We start from the raw sequence: 21,269 nt of genomic DNA, 5'->3' as shown, positions 1-21,269 counted from the left end.
TCCTTATCAGCTTCCAGATTAAGTCCCAGTTGGACCTCTGTTATTTTCGCCTAGAGTCTCATCATCAGGTTCTTGATTAAAGAGGAATTTCAGTCTATCTTTCAAATCCATTCGATTTTTCCTTTCCTCATTAATTCTGGATCTACTCCAACGCTGAATCAAAGAGCCCAATCTCTTAAGCTTATTTGGAACACTTCTTGACATATCATTCCACGAGCTTCAAACCACATCTTCAAATGAACTATCCAAACACCACTTAGCCTCAAATTAAAACACCTTGTCAAAACTACACTAATCCCTCCAATTCTTTTTCATAGTATCCAAAAGAATAGGACAATGATCAGAAAATGGATGATTTAAATGTTCAATCTGATAATTGGGGAAGATATCAATCCAGCTCGACGTAACAACTCTGCGATCCAATCTCTCTCGTATGTTTGTGTTTGAAAACTTCCCTCGCTCCCAAGTAAACCATCTACCAACAAAGCCCAAGTCACTGAGATTGCAATTCTCCAATGTCGTACGAAAGGCATTCATCTGACGCTTCGATCTAAGACGGCCACCTCTTTTCTCATAAAAGTTTATAATCTCGTTAAAATCCCCCAAGACAACCCATGGATAGGACGAATCACTACCAAGTTGTCGAAGTAGTTCCCATGATGTTCCTCTAAGTCGACCGTCCGGATTCCCATAGAAACTCGTTAATCGCCAGACCTCCCCTCGTTCATTATCATGAATGTCAACATCAATATGAGAAGAAGAAAAACTTTTGAGACTAACCAAAGAATTCCCTTACCATTGCAAAGAGAGTCCTCCTTTTGACCCCACCGCCCCAATATCAATCCCATTCTCAAACCCGCACTTTAATCTGACTAATTCCATCCGTTTAGAACTTAATTTTGTTTCAATGAAAAAAAAATTCGGGGATTAATGGCTCTCAATTTATTCTTGAGCCTGTGAACAATTCGAGGCCTCCCCAAGCCACGAACGTTCCAACTTAGTATTTTCATTGTGATCAGCTGATCTGTTCACCAGAGCTAGCCGTTAAATCGAGGACGCCACATTCCACATTAAAACCCAAAGTGACATTCGGGCTAGTCACAAGCCTTTGTCGTTTCTTCCCTTCTACTACTGTTAATGGATCATTTTCCTCCTCCACAACCATTTCCATAAGCCCATTTTCCAACCCAGCAACAATCGAAATACCTTTGCCCAAATTGCTACCATTATTATTTTCTTTAATAGAAAATTGTTGATTGGATCCTAATGGAATCATATTGGGATTTGACATTTTATCTGCAAAATCTCTCCCTATGTTATGGCAAGAATCCACCTCCCTAATAATACTATTACTGTGATTGGAACTTTCCATATTTTCAACTTGGCATTGTGATCCATCGGCTTCATGCAACCACCTACTCACCATCGTAGTCCGTCACCGTGGCACCGCACGAATAGATAAATCCCACCTGAAAATAATTTTTGAAGGATCAATTCTCAATCGGAATGGACAGTAGCTCTCTCCATGCCCCAGCTTACCACAAATAAAACAAAACAGGCTTAACTTTTCATATTTAAAACTACCATAAACAATTAAAACTCCACCCACTTGAATCTTCTTTTTGCGCTTCAATGGCGCCGTGACATCCAGGAGAACATGGATACGCATATAATTTTTATTGCCTGAAGAAGGAATGGAAGTATTATAATGAAGAAACTTTCCCAAAAAATCACTGAATTGTCTAGCCATTGGTTCAGACATTAGCCCTGCAGGTAATTCGTGAACTTGAATCCAGAACTCAGAGTAGATTAACGATAACACTGACGGATTCTCTCTTTTTTGTATTTGGTGCAGTAGAAGTAGATGGATGTTGAAGAACCACGGTGTGCCGGCCATCACTCTTTGGACATCAACCTCATTGAAGAATTGGAAAAGATAGCATTTATTCCCAATATCCGTTATACAAATCCCTCTAATGGGATACCATAGATCTGCCATCGTGTTATGTAGAGTAGAGAAATTAACCACACTATCTGTTAAACAACACCCCACTAGACTAAACTGGAAATTTTGCTCGATTACCACGACATCCTCCTGAAACGCCTCCTCCTCTGCATCCAATATACTCAAGTTGGCTAACTCATCTTCCATAACTTATACCACAGGAAACACCAAGATAATAGTAAGGAGAATAAAAAACCAAGGTCAAAAGTAAAAAGACAAAGAATAAGAATAAGAAACACCCATGTCAAAAGACAGACAAAGAAAATATGTCAAAAGACAGACAGATTTTTAAGAAGAAGGAAATATTAAACATTTAATATTTGCAATTGTTTAAAATGAATGTGAATAAGTTGAATGAATAACTCAATTGAAATTTGAATTACTGATGATATGATTATATTACTGTTTACATGAATGAAAGTGAAATGTTACAAATGTTATATACGTTTCATGGATTCGGTATGATAATATGCATTGAGTATGCAAATTGAGTATTTAAATGTTTTTACTTAGTTGAAGTGGATATATATATGATTTGAAAAATTGAATTATTGATCATTGAATGCTTAAATGATGAAGTTGGATAATTACCGAGCCCTGTTTGAACCGTAGCAATTTTTTAGATACGTGTGACATGTTACTAGGATTACCAATTTGGTCAAGCTTCTGTATTTGTTGCGGACTCACCACAGCTCGTATGAGCTTACTGATATATCAGCTCATAAGAGCTTACTATTCATCTCGATAGAGCTTACCGTTTCAGCTCAATGGAGCTTACCGATCATGGCTCGAAAGAGCGAAAAGGATAATGAATTAACGGATTACCAATAAATACACTTAGTGTGTATCACCCGAGTATCTATCCATATTCTACATAGATCAATGGGCATAATTACTCTTACCGATCATATGAATAAGCTATGTTGAAATGGATGAATTACTATTGAAATGAATGAATTACTGTAGATATGGATAAATTATTGTTGTTATTAATGAATTATTGGTTATACGGATGAACTACTAGTTATATGAATGAATTACAATTTATACGAATAGAAATGAATTGCCATAATGTTATGAGAATTACATGGTATTGATGTTATTTGATGAATTAAAATATGGAATGAAGTTAAATGTGCTTGAGATCTAAATGGTTTAACCACATGCATGCCTATTAGTGTGCAAGATACAGGATATTTGATGTTATTTCCCATGGATCAATGGAAAAGATAATGGTGTGAGAATAGAAATGATTATATGAACCAGTTCAGGTATACATGATACGCTTGACAAGTAACTGATATTGATAATTTCATATGACACGTAAGTGAGAATCGATGAATATATATATACAGAAATTATCAAGTTGTAATTGTATTACATATTGAATTGGATGGAGCTGATTTATATGTATTCATGTTTATCAATTTGTGAATTAATTGTTAAATTGTATATAGTACATACTAGTCATACGAGCTTACTAAGATTATTACCTTACTCTGTTTATTTTTCGTATTTTACAGTGATTTGAAAGATCGCTCGGGTTGGAAGTCATTGAAGAATTCATCACACTATCCAAGATTTGATTTGGTATTTTTGAACCCTTTGAAATTAATAATATGGCATGTATAGGCTAGTTGATTATATGAGATGTATAAGTTAATTTAGCTATTGAACCTTATATATATTGATGTGTTTAAGCCATGTGATTTGGCTTAACTTGGTTAAATATTGGGTTATGTTTATGTGTACTAGATATGGCATGTTTTGGTAAGTAGTTGATGGAATGAGGATATGCAAATGGAATGGATATGTGATGGAAATATGAATCAAAACTGTTTGAATGATAGTTGGTACTTGGATGTTTAAGGTTGAATTATTGAATAGGTTATATATGTATATTGGCTAATGAATAATATTAGTTTGCTATGTGTTTAAATGCACAAATGGAATTGATTTGAGTATATAAATGTTTGGTTTTGTAATGGCATATAATGTGTATTTGAAATGGTTGTTTTGATTTCCAAATTGAATAAAAGTATGGTGTTATATGTGAGCTTAGGTGATTGAAGATTGGATGAGGAAAAATGCCTTAAAACAAGCCTATTTCTTGTCCACACAGTTAAACACACGGGCATTTGATTTGATTGTGTGTCTGCTGAAGCTTAATTAAAATAAGTCAGTGAGTTACACGGACTAGACATACGGGCATGTGGTCGGCCGTATGACCCAAGGCAGTATGTATGCCCTATTTCCACATAGCCTATGACACAGGCGTGTCTAGCGGCCGTGTGAGGCACACGACCTGGGCACACAGATGTGTGACCTCTGTATTCAAGAAACTTTCTAAATTTTCTCTAAGGTCTTGTATGTTAACGATTTAGTCCTGAATGCACGTTTTAAGTTAATTAAGCTCGATTTGAGCATGTTACAAGTGTAAATGAATGACTTTGAGAACCTTTCAGATAAATGGGCTCACATGCCCATGTAGCCTGCCTGTGTGGGCCCACACAGCCCAAATTGTTCCACACGGCCTAGCCTAGAATCCCACACGCCCGTGTGGCCCACACGGCCCAAGGTAGTTTGGCCCATGTATCGCACACGGCCTAGCTAGCCATCATACGGCCGTGTCTAGTGCGCACGGCCTGGCCTCGTCAAACGCACGCCCGTGTCTGTCACACTGCCTACCACACGAGCGACCACACACCCGTGTATCATCGACCGTGAGGTTTTTGGCTTTCACTGAATCCTCATTTTCTGTGCAATTGAGTACACATCTGGCTCGGTTTGACACTAAAGAAATCCCGAGATAACTAGAACCTATAGAGAAGGCATTCAAATTCCCAATTAGTAGTCAATTGATAAATGGGTGCTAAAACTCGAGATAACACCCAAGACTTACCGAAGCCAAAAAAATCATCGTTAGCACCATCCAAGCACAAGAGATGAAATTCACTGTTCACAGCCTTCTCCTATACCAAAATATTCGTAGAAAATCAAACTTCATGGTTACTCCCCCAGACAACTAACGTATAACCAGCCAACTCAAAAACACAATGAAATCCTTACCTTCATTGTAACGCCCCCGTACCCGAGACCGTTGCTAGAGTCGAGCACAAGGTGTTAACGAACTTAATTCATTAATTAAACAGCTCAAACAATTTATTTTTAAATTTTCTAGACAAGCTAGCTAACTACGTCACAGTCGCTTAGAAATTCATATCTCGAGTTTCAAAATTCAAAATTTAGATCCGTAAATTTTCCCTGAAACTAGACTCATATCTATCTACTAAGTTTTTTCTAGAATTTTTGGTCAAGCTAATTAGTACATTTTATTGATTTAAGTCTCCCTTATTTTAGGGTTTGACTACTCTGACCCTTGTGTATTATGAATCAGATATCTCCCTGTACAGAGATTCAATGATTATGCCATTTATTTCTCATAAAACTAGACTCAATAAGGAATCTGAAAATATAAAGCATGACTTATAATTATTTTTGTCTAATTTTTGGTAGATTTTCAAATTCAGAATAGGGGATTCAGAGACCACTCTGACCCTATTCCACCAAAACTTAAATATCTCATAAAATATAACTCATTTACATGTTTTGTTTCATCCATATGAAAATAAAATTATCAAGCTTCGATTTCATAACTTATTCATCATTTAATTCCATTTCTTACTATTTTTAGTGATTTTTCAAATTCACGTCATTACTGCAGCAATATTCTGTTTTGTGGCCAATTTTACCTTTCCAAGGATTTCCATGGTTTAGTTAAGACATAGAGCATACACGTTATCATATATAAACTTGATTAGTCATTCCAATAGCTAATGATTTACAAACTCTTTTCTTACCAAACCATAACCATATCATATGATCATTTACACAAAGTGAGTATAGTGCTATACATGCCACATTCAAAATATACAAGCCATTTTACCAATTTAGGTCTTTGGATAGTGTGAACGAGCCTTCGACCTATCTCGATTCTCAAGCCGGCTTGTCAAAACTACAATGAAGAAAAAGGAGGGAGTAAGCATAAATGCTTAGTAAGTTCACATGTAAATAATAAGTAACATGATTATGCAATCCAACATAAACATCATTAAAACACTCATAACATAAAAATACTTACTATCTAACCACAATTTTGTCTCACCAAGTTCTCAACCAAGAATTAAACTCATACTTGTCCATTTTCACTTCTTCAACACATTCATCATCGAATCACTTTTGTTTTAAGCATCCTCAATATTCTCTTAGGATTCTCCTGTTGAACACGTAGGAATATAATTTCGGATATGTGGATAGTGTGCACGTAAGTGCTATACTCATAACTGAACAAGCTCAATAGATTTTGAATCTATGTAGCCAAGCTACCATGTAACCCGCTCATAAACGAACTCGGACTCAACTCAACGAGCTCGGGCGTTCGCATCCATAAGTGAACTCGGACTCAACTCAACGAGTTCGGAACTCAACCATCCTAATGACACGTCACTTGTACCCTAATCTATTCCTAAGGTTCAAACGAGATTCTTTTCAATTACACATTTTGATCGCCTTCTTGGGAATATAGAATCGATACTTGCTAGCATCTCATACTTATCAAGTTGTTCACATAATTTGCATATCACCAAATAATAATTTACAAAACATCATATTTCATGATAATAAGTATCATGTCATATAAATAACATTAAATCACTTAAAATAAAAATTATGTTACCTTATTTACACATGAACTTACCTCGATACAAAATATTAGTAATCGAGCCAATTCCTCGTAAACTTTGTTTTTCCCTCGATTGCGACTTGAATCTCGTTTCTCTTGATCTATAATGCCAAATTAATTTTATTTAATACATACATTCATCAAAACAGCCCCTAATACGAACTTTGGCAAAATGACCATTTTGCCCCTAAACTTTCACATATTTGCACTTTTGCCCCAAGACTCGGGAATTAAACTTCATCCTATTTTCTTATGTTTTATGATGTGCTTATCATTTTTCCCTTCTATGGAAACATCAAATTCACACTCTAACATGTACTTATGACTATTAGGTATTTTTACCGATTAAGCCCTTTTACTCGTTTTCACTTAAAACCGAGTAGCACAAGTTGTCTAACATAATTTAAAACCTCATATTCTATCATAAAACACCAAAACACACAAATTTCACCTATGGGTATTTTTCCAAATATGAATCCTAGGTTGACTTATTGTTAGCATAAGCTAAATCGAGCTACCGGGATTCCAAAAACGTAAAGATCATTAAAAACGGGGCTTGGAATCACTTACTATAGAGCTTGGAAGCTTGAAACAAACCCTAGATATGGAGAACCCTTGAAATTTCTACCTAATGAAGAAGATGGACAAAAATTGGCTTTTAATTTTATTTTTAATTCATTTTAATAACTAAATGACCAAAATGCCCTTAATTAAAAACTATGGTGTTTTATCTTCCTTTAGGTATTTTTGTCCAAACTAGTATAATGGTCTAATTACTATCCAAGGACCTCCACTTTAAAATCCCATTACTCACAAGTACTTAATACCTTTGTGAAGTAGAACACATATTTTACAACTTTTGCAATTTAGTCCTAAATATCAAATTGGACCCTCTATCGATAAAATTTCTAAACAAAATTTTCACACAATCATGCAATCATGCCATAGACTTTAAAATGATAATAAAATAAATTTTTCTACCTCAGATTTGTGGTCACGAAACCACTATTATGATTAGGCGCTAATTCGGGATATTACATTCACAACAACACGGAGGACAGCATGTCATTAATACGTGATTTGTAGTTGAATTTCGATAAGAGCTAGAAAAAGAAGAAGAAGCTGAAAGTTTGTAAGAGAAGAAACAGAAAGAAAAAAAATGTCAAAGAAATAAAGGAAGTTATGGAAGAAGTACAAAATAAAATTTAGATATTCTGGTAACTCCTTCATCCTACAAATTTTTCCTACTACCCAACCCCCTAAGAGTTCTAGGTTAATCGAAACACTCTCAGTCAAAAAAGAAAAATAAAACTCCCCCGCCTACGCAAGGATTCAAACACAGGACCTCTAACACACCAACCCACATCTTAACCACCAGACCAGCAGACCCATTCTGATCATTACTTACCATCTTTTAATTAAAAGCCTATCAACCAAAGATTTCACTTTATTCATAAAAATACCAAAATTTTTCCAAGTCATGGCTTGAACTTTGGGCCTCTCAGACACTCCCAGAACACTTAACCACTAAAGCAATACAGATTTGTTTCACCCATTCACAAAAACAAAAATTTAAAATTTTGGGGCGTTACAACAATCATGTTGTAGTTTAAACTGCTAGATCAGATAATAGTATGCAACAAAGCTGACGTACTTGTGCTAAAGTGTGATAAATCACTGTTCGAATAAGTTGCAGTAGAATTGCCAGATCAGATCATAATTAGTCTCCCTTCTCTTCCCAACCAACCCAAAAATTTACTTTGTGCAAGTGTATGTATGCAGTCAACCTCACAGAACAGTGTCACATCAACAAACAGTTAGACAGCATAAACATACACACACACACACCTAGTTAACTGGGTTCAGAATCAGACATTTAACACACACATCAGTCACAAATTGCACATGAACAGAAACCCGTATCAAAGTCTTACTCACTTTCACTAAAGCCTAGCCAAGAGTCGAACACAAACAGATATGATTTTAGATCAGAACACACACAGAACTAGTATAAGTGACTTAGGGACACACACCCATGTGCTCTGGCTGTGTGGAAACACTAGGCCATGTAGTAGGTCAAATGTTGGTGAAGAGGGACATATGGCTGTGTGGCTGAGGCACTCGCCCATGTGAAAAATGGCACACGGTCGTGTGACTGAAGCACACGCCCATGTAGACCAGGGATATGGTCGTGGGAATAGACCGTGTAACTCACTGTCCACTTGTGCTAAAAATAGGGTACAGGGCGGACACGGCCGTGTGAGGGTCTCACACGTCCTTGTATCCATCAAACACGACTGTGTGTCCAAAACACATGCCCATGTGGCATTCCTAAATCCCTAAATTAGCCATACGATTGTGTGGCACCAAATCACTAAATCCCTAATTCCCAATTACACACGCCCGTGTGCCCAGGGGACATGGCCATATGAAAATTGACAAAAATCCTAATTGTGTGGCACCCAAATTAGCCAGAAAACCCTAATTACAAAAAAGTATACGGCCGTGTAAATTGGCACACGCCTGTGTGGCAACCCGTGTGGTCACTAAACCACCCTAAAATAGCAAAAAAAAAAACGTGCTTTCAGGCACGAAGCACTTTCCAACCCTAGATAGTTCAAAATTATACCAAATCATACAAATTTTGAGTATAAGATAGCGATACCACATCGGAAATAATAGATTTGCGAACACTCACATACACATTATTGACTTTTCATAGAGTCAAATTAAATTCGCAAATAAAATAAAAAAAGGTACGAAACCCACACCTATTTTGCGATCTAAAACGTCCAGAATCTTACTCGAAGATCAAGAAATTTAAGTTCTTCCAAAACCATAAATCAACCATTTTCTCAAAAAGAAAAGAAAAAGAACAAGAAAAAAACCAAGAAGGAGGAAGAAAAGAACGTCCATCCAAAAAGAAAATAATAATAATAATAATACAAATAAATATAAATGGTCATATATTTTAACTTAAAACAAAACAAAATAAAAATGCTTCTCCAAAATGAGCACACAAAGATTCGAACCGAGAACCTTAAGGTAAAGTAATTCTCACTAATCCACCAGACTAGCAGACCCATTCTAACACTTAAATGAGCAACTAAACACAATAGCACACCGTTCTTTCTGACCCTAACCAAAAAACTCAAAAACTTTTAACCCCAAAATTCGGGTTGTTACATTGTAAATTATTCAAAATGGAGGATTTTTGAGAGTTTCGAGAATCTTTTCTAAACAAGTGTGTTTTTACTTAGCAGGCAGGGTTATTAACAATAAGGAATAGCAATAAGACAATCTTTGTGATTGTTGCTGATGTTTCGGTAAGTTTGGGATATCTGAAGGTTTCGTGTCGAAACTTTCGAAGTAGGTATTAAGTGAGTAATCGGGAAGATTTATTGATTAATTGACAAAATTGTGTTACTAAATGCTTGTTTTAGGCTTCGAGGATCTTTAGGGTTGTTTTCAATTCGAAATCTTTCTAGGTGCGTATCGAAAACCTCAATTTTTACAAGTTTTGGTCACTGAAAAATGGTGGCTGTCGACGCCACACGGGCATGAGGCAGGCCATAAGATCGTCTGTGTAACTCACTGTTCAATGAATTGAGGCCACATGGGTTGACACATAGGTGTGTGTCTAGGCCATGTGTGGCCAAAATAGTGCAGGGTTCACATGACTATGAGACACGGCTGTGTGTCGAGGCTGTGTAACTCACTATTTGTGACTCAGGACCTCACGAGTAAGCACACGGGCGTGTGCCCAGGCTGTGTGAGTCACATGGGCAAGGACACAGCCGTGTCTCCAAGCCATGCAACTCCCTGTTTACAGGTTAAAACCAAACAGGTAGGGGCTAGGCGTGTGGCTAGGCCGTGTGAGCCACACAGGCAGGGACATGGCAGTGTGTCCAGGCCATGTAGCAATAGAAATGAGGCTCGAAACTTGTTTTTGAGGCCATAAATGTGTTTTATGATTGATAATATTTTCCCATTGTATGAATGATCTGAACTGAATTGAGTGAGAACTCTCTGATACTCTGTATCTAACACATGAATGTTATAACTGTAAGTGTATTGTGAATATCTGTACTCTGCATATACATATATTGGGATATTGTGAAGAAGGAAGTAACCTACTCTTAATTAGTGGTTAAGCCATTTTGTGAATAGTTCTAATTCTGAAGCTATAACGCATTATGATTCAGCAGCTAAGCTGTGTTACTGTAAACATGTCAAATAGACACTTCGCGGGTGTATAAGGATGGATGGGCATAGAATGTCCTTAATGGTGTGTTGGAATGGTCGAAGATGGTGTCTAGCGAATGGGGTTTAAGAATATCTACATCTAAATCTAAACTGCAATATATATACATTTGAAATTACATATATATAAGTATCTATCTGTGTGAACTGATCTGTTCTGAATCTGAATCGTAAATAGTCCTATAGCGAATCAAATATATGAATATAACTACTTTATAAATGAATATGAATTGAATAACTTAACTTCGTTACGTACTGAGTTCACAACTCATTCTATTTTAGTTGTATGTCAGGTGATCTTCAATCTTGATCGGGTCGCTGTCGCGGGAGCTCGGTCAAACTTTTATCTTTTCTTTTAAGCATTACTATTAGAGATTTAGGTTCTATGGTGTTATGGAATTTATGAAGATTATATATTTTAAATTATTATTGTCACGAATGTTACGTAAAGAATGGTTTCGTTCGACTGTGTTATGATAGTTTGAATTTTAGTATGGATGATGTAACTTTCCAAACTTGGTCTGGACGTCTAGACTGGGTCTAGGGTGTTACAGGTTGGTGGCTCCAATGTATTTCTTGGTTTATATTATTTTACCTCGATTGAGCAAAAAAAAAAGTTTATTTCCTTCTTAGATCCATACCATGTTTTTGAACTGTAGCTTAAAACAACATCGAAGACATTGTCTCGATGAACGACCTTTTTTCATAAATATTAGTCTCTTACAAAAGGCTTTAAGACCCAGAAACAATGAAAAACAAAGACAAAATGATGAAAATCGGTCAAAGCTGACATACAAAAGTATTTAGACTTAGGAAGAAAGAAAAAGAAAGACAAAATGATTAGAAACACCCAACCAAACAAAAGGATTGAAAAGAAACAACTTGTATTGCCTTCGAGATCATCTTCCAAATCTCCCATCATGCTCTACAAGTTGTTATCTGTTAAAGGGTTTAGCTTGTTTCAATCGTTGGCAAACATGCATCACCAATTAACATCAATAAATTACAATATCAAATGACAAAAAATATATATAAAAAAAACAAAAGGTAGTGGTTGGATCTCTTTGGTATAGAAAGTATTAGTAATATACAGAGGGTTAGGGTTAAAAAACTGACTGACCCATTCTCCTTATCAGGTTTTCGATCTCTTGACCAATTTGAGAGATTTCACGTTGAAGCTCCTGAGATAAACGAAAAGAATTTTATGTTAAAATGTTTTTTTTTTGCCAACAAAATATTTGGATACAAATATATTACCTGCACCCTACTGTTGAGAGGTGTAACAAGTAGGCAAAAATAAGAACCCAAAAGGAAAAGGAAACAATTATATGGTTAGAACTTGGAAATAAATTATGATTTATAATCAGGATTAATTACTCAGTGAATCAAATGATAATATGTTATAAATTTTTTTTATGTTTTTTAATGATGTATCACCATTTGGTACACTATCGAAAAAATTCTACATCGTCAATTATCAAATATTAATATTTATATAAAAGATAAATAGTAGATTTGGTTGGGTTGAAAGATAAACCGCATCATCGTATTGGTTAGCTCTCGATTTAAAAAGATCCGAAGTTGCAATAGCTTGATCTCCTGGTTCACCTAAATGGCACCATGCAAAACCATAGTTAAAATAATATCTATTTAAAAAAATTATAGGAAAAAGATGATTATTGAATTGATAGATTTATTATTAAACTAATAATCCACCACCTCTTATTGTTCGTTGTCTTCAGAATCTGTCTCCAAAATATTCATCACTTTCATATTCACTATCATTATCACTATCATCATTGATGTTGTCATTATCGAACCACCATAACAAAAAAAAATTAAAGTAGAACTAAAAAGGGCTTTTTTAAAAATAAAAGCATACATATATGTATGTATTTAGTACTACCTGCTTAAGTATGGATCACGAAAATTATTAGGGACTAGAATAATTTTATTAGGCCTACAACCATTAGGTTACACAATGTTATATTAATGTTTTTGAAAGTGTGAAAAATGAAATAAATAAAATAAAGAACACACAAATTTTACGTGGAAACCCTTTCGAGAAAAAAACCACGGGCAGAGGAGAAGAAAATTCACTATGTCGAAAAATTTGAATCAAATACAAGAGGAATAGACTATGTCTATTTATAGGCTTGCAAAGCCATATTCTAGTAGGATTGAAACACCTTATCCTAATCAATATAAAATAGATGGAGTTTAATAAGGTTTAAAAACCTTATTCTAAAATAAAATAAAAGAAGTCTAGTTCTATATGGATTTTACTTTTATTTTTTTTCATCGTATTTTATTTAAATAAGAATTTGGGTCACTTAATTCTAACAATCTCCACCTTGACACAAATTCTCAATGAACAAGTTCTTCATCGCGAACTTTCAATAAACAAGTTCTCCACCTCTTCCATAAAACCCCTTAAGGGTTTAACTTCAACAATGAACACCAACCAAGTCTAAGCAATGCTCAAACTTGGTTATAGGAAGTGGCTTAGTCATCATATCTGCAGGATTTTCATGAGTACTAATTTTGCTCACAACAATATCACCACGAGTAATAATATCATGAACAAAATGATACCGAATATCAATGTGTTTTGTTCTCTCATGAAACATTTAATCTTTTGTAAGAAAGATGGCACTCTGACTGTCACAAAATACTGTGCTGATTTGAAGGTCTTTATTGAGTTCACTAAATAGTCCCTTCAACCAAATAGCTTCTTTACAAGCCTTAGTAATCGCCATGTACTCAGCTTCAGTGGTAGACAAAGCGACTGTAGTTTGCAAAGTGGCTTTCCAACTAATTGCACAACCTCCGATTGTAAAGACGTAACCTGTGAGAGATCTTCTTCTATCAAGGTCTCCAGCAAAATCAGCATCAACATACCCTATAACTCCATCTTTAGTTCTTCCAAACTGTAAGCAAACATCAATAGTGCCTCGTAAGGATCTTAAAATCCACTGAAATGCTTTCCAATGTTCTTTACCAGGATTTGCCATATATCTGCTAACTGCACTGACTGCATATGATAAATCTGGACGTGAACAAACCATAGCATACATGAGAGATCCCACTGCACTAGAGTATGAAACATGTGACATGTACTCAATCTCATCATCTGATTGAGGAGACAAGGCCGATGAAAGTCTGAAATGGGCTGCTAAAGGAGTACTAACAGGCTTAGCACTCTGCATATTGAACCTGCAAAGAACTTTCTCAATGTACCCCTTCTGACTTAGGTCCAATTTACTTGCTTTTCTATCTCTGAGAATCTCCATACCAAGTATCTTCTTTGCTGGTCCTAAATCTTTCATCTCAAATTCTTCACTTAGTTGAGCTTTAACCTTTCTTATCTCTCATTTATCTTTTGCTGCTATCAACATGTCATCAACATAAAGAAGTAGATACACAAAAGAACCATCACTGTTTTTCTTAAAGTAAACACAACTGTCTAAACTACTTCTTTTGAAATCATGAGAAGTCATAAAAGAATTAAACCTCTTGTACCACTGTCTTGGTGACTGTTTCAAACCGTAAAGGGACTTTCTCAGCAAGCAAACATAGTCCTCTTTTTCTAAGACTATAAAACCCTCTGGTTGTTGCATGTAAATATCTTCCTCAAGTTATCCATGCAGAAATGCAGTTTTTACATCTAATTGCTCAAGCTCCAAATCATGCATGGCTACAATACCAAGCAAAGCTCGAATCGAACTATACTTAACAACTGGAGAGAACACATCTGTGAAGTCCACTCCTGGAATTTGACTGTAACCCTTTGCAACAAGCCTTGCTTTATATCTGGGTTTTTCAACTCCTAGAGTCTCTTCTTTCTTTTTAAACACCCATTTACAACGAACAACCTTTTTACCTTTAGGAAGTTTCACAAGGTCCCATGTTCTATTTTTGTGGAGTGATTTCATCTCTTTTTGCATAGCAAACATCCACTTTTCTGAGTCTTCACAGCTAACCGCCTCAGAATAATTAGATGGCTCTTGAGTCGCATCTATATCTTCAATCATATTTAAAGCATAAGCAACTAGATCAACCTTGGCATACTTCTTTGGAGGTTTAATTTCTCTTCTAGTTCTATTTTTGGCGATAGAGTATTGTGGTGAAGAAGCAACTTTATTCTCAATTTTTGTTCTGGCTTGAGGAGTTGACTCTGTATTAATCTGATGCTCCACCTGCTTTTGATTTTCTTTATTGGAAGAGTCTTTAAGAGATAAGTTAGGTAGCATAGCAGTTTCATCAAAAACAACATCTCTGCTAATCACAACTTTTCTATTTTCAGGACACCATAACTTATACCCTTTTACACCAGCTTTATAACCAAGAAAAATGCATTTAATAGATCTCGGTTACAATTTTCCATTATCAACATGAGCATACACAAGACACCCAAAAATCTTTAAATCAGAATAATTAGCAGGATTACCAGACCATACCTCTTGTGGAGTCTTTTTCTCAATGGCAACGGATGGAGATCAATTGATCAAAAAACATGCAGTAGACGCCGCTTCTGCCCAAAATGCCTTCGGTAAGTTGGCATTTGACAACATACATCGAACCTTCTCCATGATCGTTCTGTTCATTCGTTGTGTAACGCCGTTTTTTTGTGGAGTATGACGAACTGTCAAGTGTCTCATGATCCCTTCTGACTTGCACAATCTATTAAACTCATCAGAACAAAACTCTAAGCCATTGTCTGTACGGAGGTATTTTATCTGTTTTCCCTTCTATTTTTCAATCATAATTTTCCAAGACTTAAATGCGTAAAACACATCGCTTTTCTGCTTCAGGAAAAACGCCCAAACTTTTTTGGAAAAATCATCAATAAAGGTTAGCATATAATTAGCTCCACCTCTCGAAGGCACTCTGGATGGCCCCCACAGATCAGAATGAATATACTCCAACCTTCCCTTCGTGTTATGGATTCCTCTAGTGAATCGAACTCTCTTTTGCTTCCCAAAAACACAGTGCTCACAAAAATTCAGTTTGCAAATTCCTTACCCATTAAGAAGTCCTCTTTTGCTTAATTTTGCCATGCCATTCTCACTCATATGCCCTAGGTGCATATGCCAAAGTTTAGTAATATCATCATCTGACAAGGAAGAGGAAGCGACAGCTGCATCACCAAAAACAGTAGAACCCTGTAAAACATATAACTTGGCAATCTTTCTCTGCCCTTTCATCACAATAAGGGACCCTTTGGAAATCTTTAAAAACCCACTTTCAGCTGTGTATCTGTACCTTTTTGAATCAAGATTACTCAACGAAATTAAATTTCTTTTCAATTCTGGAACATGCCGCACGTCACTAAGTGTTCTGACAACTCCATCAAACATCTTAACTTTAATTGTTCCAACACCTGCGATTTTACATGAAGCATTATTTCCCATCAAAACAACACCTTCAGATACTATTTCGTAAGTTGTAAACCAATCCCGATTGGGACTCATGTGGAAGGTGCAGCCTGAATCAAGTATCCACTCCTCGCTTACTTTAGAATTATTGAAAGAAGCGACTATAAGTTCACCATCGCTGTAGTCTTCTACAACATCAGCTTCACCGAAATTTTCTGGTTATTTTCCCTTTTGATTCGCAGCCTCCCTTTTAATCTTATTTTGTAGCTTATAGCACTCAGATTTAATGTGCCCTTTCTTCTTGTAGAAGTTACAAGTTTTACCTCTGTTTGAAGACTTCGATTTACCCTTAGGTTTACCACGAGGATTCCGTTCCTGTGTCCTACCACGATCATCATTAGCATTCCGATCTTGTCTCCCATGAATAATGAGACCCTCTCCCTGAGAGTCGAGTTTAACCACAAGATGCTTCATCTTATCATACAAGGTTAAAGAATCATAAACCTCATCAACTGTGAGAGACTCGCGACTATATAAAATCGTGTCTCTAAAGGTTGAATAAGACGGGGGCAACGAACAAAGTAGAATCAACCCTAGATCTTCCTTATCATACTGAACCTCCATGGCCTCCAAGTTTGAGAGAATTTCTTTAAACACTGTTAAGTGTTCGTGTACAGACGCACCTTCCTCCAAACGATGAGCATAAAGACGCTGCTTCATATGCAACTTGCTTGTTAGATTTTTTGACATACATATTTGTTCTAGCCTCTTCCATAATGCAGCGGCAGTTTTCTCTTTCATCACATCCTGCAAAATTTCGTTAGACAAATGCAGATGTAATTGTGTTAATACCTTTCGATCCTTACGCTTCTTCTCTTCATCTATTAAAGTCGAAGGCATCTTATCTATCCCTAGCAGGGCATCCTCCAGATCCATCTGTGCAAGAACTGCTTGCATCTTAATTTGCCACAACGCAAATCTGGTGTTGCGATCCAACAGCGGAATTTCATACTTCAAAGACGCCATTACTATGATTGAGATGAATAACCCGGAAGCTCGGATACCAATTTTGTAACACCCCGAACCCGAGACCGACACCGGAGTCGGACACGAGATGTTAACAAACTTTGAAAAAAAATTTTTCCAGACACTGCCCAGTCTGAGTACTAGTCGCTTCAAAAATCATATCTTGAGTTTCACAACTCAAAAATCAGTTTTGTGATTTTTCCCTGAAACTAGACTCATGTCCCCACCTATGGATTTTTTTCTAGAATTTTTGGTTGGGCCAACTAGTACAGTTTATTAGTCAAAGTCTCCCATGTTACAGGGGTCGACTACACTGACCTTTTCCCATTACGACTGGGATATCTCTCTGCACAGAGCTTCAATACTGATGCCGTTTGTTTCTATGGAAACTAGACTCAGAGAGGAATCCATACATATATGGTATGACCCCTAATTATCTCTGGTCAATTTATAGTGAATTTCCAAAGGCGGAACAGTGAATCCAGAAACTGTTCTGGCCCTGTTCCACAAGAACCGGAATATCTCTTTCTGTACTGTTCCTATAATTGTTTCGTTACTTCCATATGAAAGTAGATTCATCAAGGTTTGATTACATAATTTATTCACTATTTAATTCCACTCCTACGAATTTATGTGATTTTTCAATTCTACACCACTGTTGCTGTCAAAATCTGTTTTCAAGATAAACTTTACCTATTTTGTGGTCACCATGGACCAACTAGGATTTTGCCCTACATAGGTCCACATGTGATCATATTTAGCCATTCCAATGGCTGATCATTAGCCCAACACTTCCATTTCAAACCATAGTCACATCATGAAACCATATATATACATACATACACACAAATGGTCTAATGCCATACTCCACTTTTACAAGCCATTTTCGCATGGCTTTACACACATACATCACAAAAGAACTTAAACAATAGGGGGTAGTCCTATACATGCCATATCCAGAGTTCAACTAAAGGAGTACCAAAAGAGCTTGATAGTGTAGATGACTTCGACTTCGCTGATCCCGAATCCGATAGCTAACGAACAAAATCTATAAAACAGAGAGCCAAAGCAACCGGGTAAGCATTTAAAGCTTAGTAAGTCTCAAGTAATGAAATCGGCTTTGACTACAGTATTATATTCACATAGTTAACTACATCACTTTATTAACACACATTCTCATACTCATACTTACTTCACACTTCACCCACATAGGTACACAAGGTATCAACCTTTATAAAAGCCGAGAATTCGTTAGCCGATCGCACGAATACCATTTAAAACAAACCGACTTTCCAATGCACATGCAAACATACCTTATCATTCGGGTTGGTCAAGCATAATTATTAAATTAGTTACAGCACAAAATGCTCACATTCAACCCAAGTTTCTTCGGTATTTAACCGAATGCAACCGCAAACACATTTGCCTTCGGGTCTTAGCCCGGACATATCAACTCGCATAATTGCCTTCGGGTCTTAGCCCGGATATATCATCTCGCATAATTGCCTTCGGGTTTTAGCCCGGATATATCATCTCGCATAATTGCCTTCGGGTCATAGCCCGGATATATTATCTCGCATAATTGCCTTCGGGTCATAGCCCGGATATATCAACTCGCATAATTGCCTTCGGGTCTTAGCCCGGATATATCAACTCGCATAATTGCCTTCGGGTCATAGCCCGGATATATTCCAATGCTCATGCACACATATATCAATAATCATAACACATCCATATCATTTCTTCGTTACTAAGGCTCAAACACAAAACATTTATTAAATCTTTCAAATTTCGGCTCAATAGCCACACACAAAGAGCATGATTTCAATTGGCTTTATAACATAGTCTCTATGCACATTCGACTATCCGTCATAATATGACTAACCATTTCAATATAATTCAAGTAGGGTCATTACTCGAAGACTTACCTCAAATGTCGTCGAACGACTTCAACGGCTATTCAATTACTTTTTCCTTCCCTTTATCGGATCTAGTTCCCCTTTGCTCTTGAGCTTAAGTTCAACAAAATTAAAATAGTCATTAATCGACTATTCAAATATTACTTTCCGAATAATATTATATATATTGATCCGACTTTCACACACATAGATTATAGCAAGCTTTATATTAATCAATAAATAATTCATCGGCAAACTTTCATTAATGTTTACAACAAAATCACATATTCACTACGAGCTGTTTTCCTGAGCAGTAGTTACTAAATTACTTATAACTGGAGCTACTAAACTCCAAATCACTTGCCGTTAATTTTCCCTGAATATAGACTCGTATATCTTCCATCCATAAATTTTTCAGAATTTTAGGCTTGGCCAATCAATACCAGATTTTTCTTAAAGTTTCCCCTATTTCACTGTTTGACTATTCTGACCACTCTTCACTACGAATCCAATTTCTCACTTTACAGAATTCCAAATGTGTTGTATTTAATCTCATTTGAAACTAGACTCATTAAGGAGTCTAAGCATATAAATTTTATCTTATAATCATTTTTGTACAATTTATAATGATTTTCTAAAAACAGAACAGGGAATCCAGCAGTCATTTTGACTCAGCCCCATAATACTTCAAATATCTCTAGATCGGTAACTCCTTTGTTTCTATAGTTTCTTTGTAAGAAAATAGACCCTTGAAGCTTTAATGACATAATTCACTCAGCTTCTAATTCAACTCCTACAAATTATGGCGATTTTCGAAAATCACCTTACTACTGCTGTCCCAAGTAGAGTACTACCAATTCACCATATATCAACCATTTCATATAGGTTTCTTCTAAACTAATAATAACCGAACCATTTAGTCAAGCTTAAGGCTGATTCTATTTGTTCATGTTAAGGTCACACCTCCCTTAAAAGAAATTCCAGCCTTCTTAACTTTAATTAGCTACTACCCATTCTTTAAACATTAAACACAATGCACTTAACAATTAAACCTCTATACCGAATTTGCTCACACAATAGTCCTTGACCGAAAGTTCTTAGACTCTAGCTACCCTAATGTCATTCCTTGAAGCACATCCGAATACATATATTTTTCTTTCTCTCTAAACTAGATTCGGCAACCCCATAAGCCATATTAACCTTAACTTTCAAGCTAGAACACTTAACAATTTAACACATCCAACCTAACTATCCATCTAATGTCATCAAAACTTCTACTAAAAATTTTAAGCTCCTAGGCCGAAATTCAACCCTCATAATAACCTAACTTCAATCCAAGATTCAAGTAGCTTTTAAACCAAACCTCCAAATTATGCATACATTTTCAAGAGTGGCATAAAACATACCTTTTGTATCAAAACACCTTAGCCGAAATTCAACAAGAGTTTTTCTTCTTTCTTTCTTCTAGTTTCGGCAATGGAGGAGTAAGGATGAGTCACTTTGGTTTCTCCTCCCACTTCTCATTATATTATTTCCTTCCATACTATAATTCCTTTAATATCAATTATTAAATCCTTTGTTAATACAAAATTATTTTAATTTTTGAATTAGTGGAGCATATTCCTTCCTTGGCCGGCCACCATGTTTATCATGGGTAATTTGACATGCAAAACCCCTCCTTTCAATGCATGTACTATTAGACCATTGTAAAATTAACCTCTCACTTTCCAACAAAGTTTCATATAAGTCCATATAAATAAATTCACATAAAGATGATCAAATTAATGCATGAGACTTTCACACATGCATTTACTCACTTCATAAACACAGAATATAACTTTTAATTATTTCTTAACTCGGTTTGTGGTCCCGAAACACTTCCCGACTAGGGTCAATTTAGGGCTGTCACAACTCTCCCCACTTAAGAAATTTCGTCCCCGAAACTTACCATAGGTTTG

The 21,269-nt window shown here is 36.0% G+C and overlaps 1 protein-coding gene across 1 annotated transcript; it reads right to left on the bottom strand.

The window, feature by feature from the left end:
* Positions 1–1,435: 1,435 nt before the first annotated feature.
* Positions 1,436–2,152, bottom strand: LOC107952213 (uncharacterized protein At4g02000-like). The gene has a single exon (XM_016887487.1). The coding sequence runs from the start codon at positions 2,150–2,152 to the stop codon at positions 1,436–1,438; it is 717 nt and encodes a 238-aa protein (XP_016742976.1).
* Between the last annotated feature and the right edge of the window lie 19,117 nt (positions 2,153–21,269).

This window comes from Gossypium hirsutum, chromosome A02 (genome assembly GCF_007990345.1).
Source record: "Gossypium hirsutum isolate 1008001.06 chromosome A02, Gossypium_hirsutum_v2.1, whole genome shotgun sequence".
In the NCBI taxonomy this organism is placed as follows: Eukaryota; Viridiplantae; Streptophyta; class Magnoliopsida; order Malvales; family Malvaceae; genus Gossypium; species Gossypium hirsutum.
Note: the sequence above shows the minus strand (reverse complement) of the source record. Positions and strands in the feature narration are given on the sequence as shown.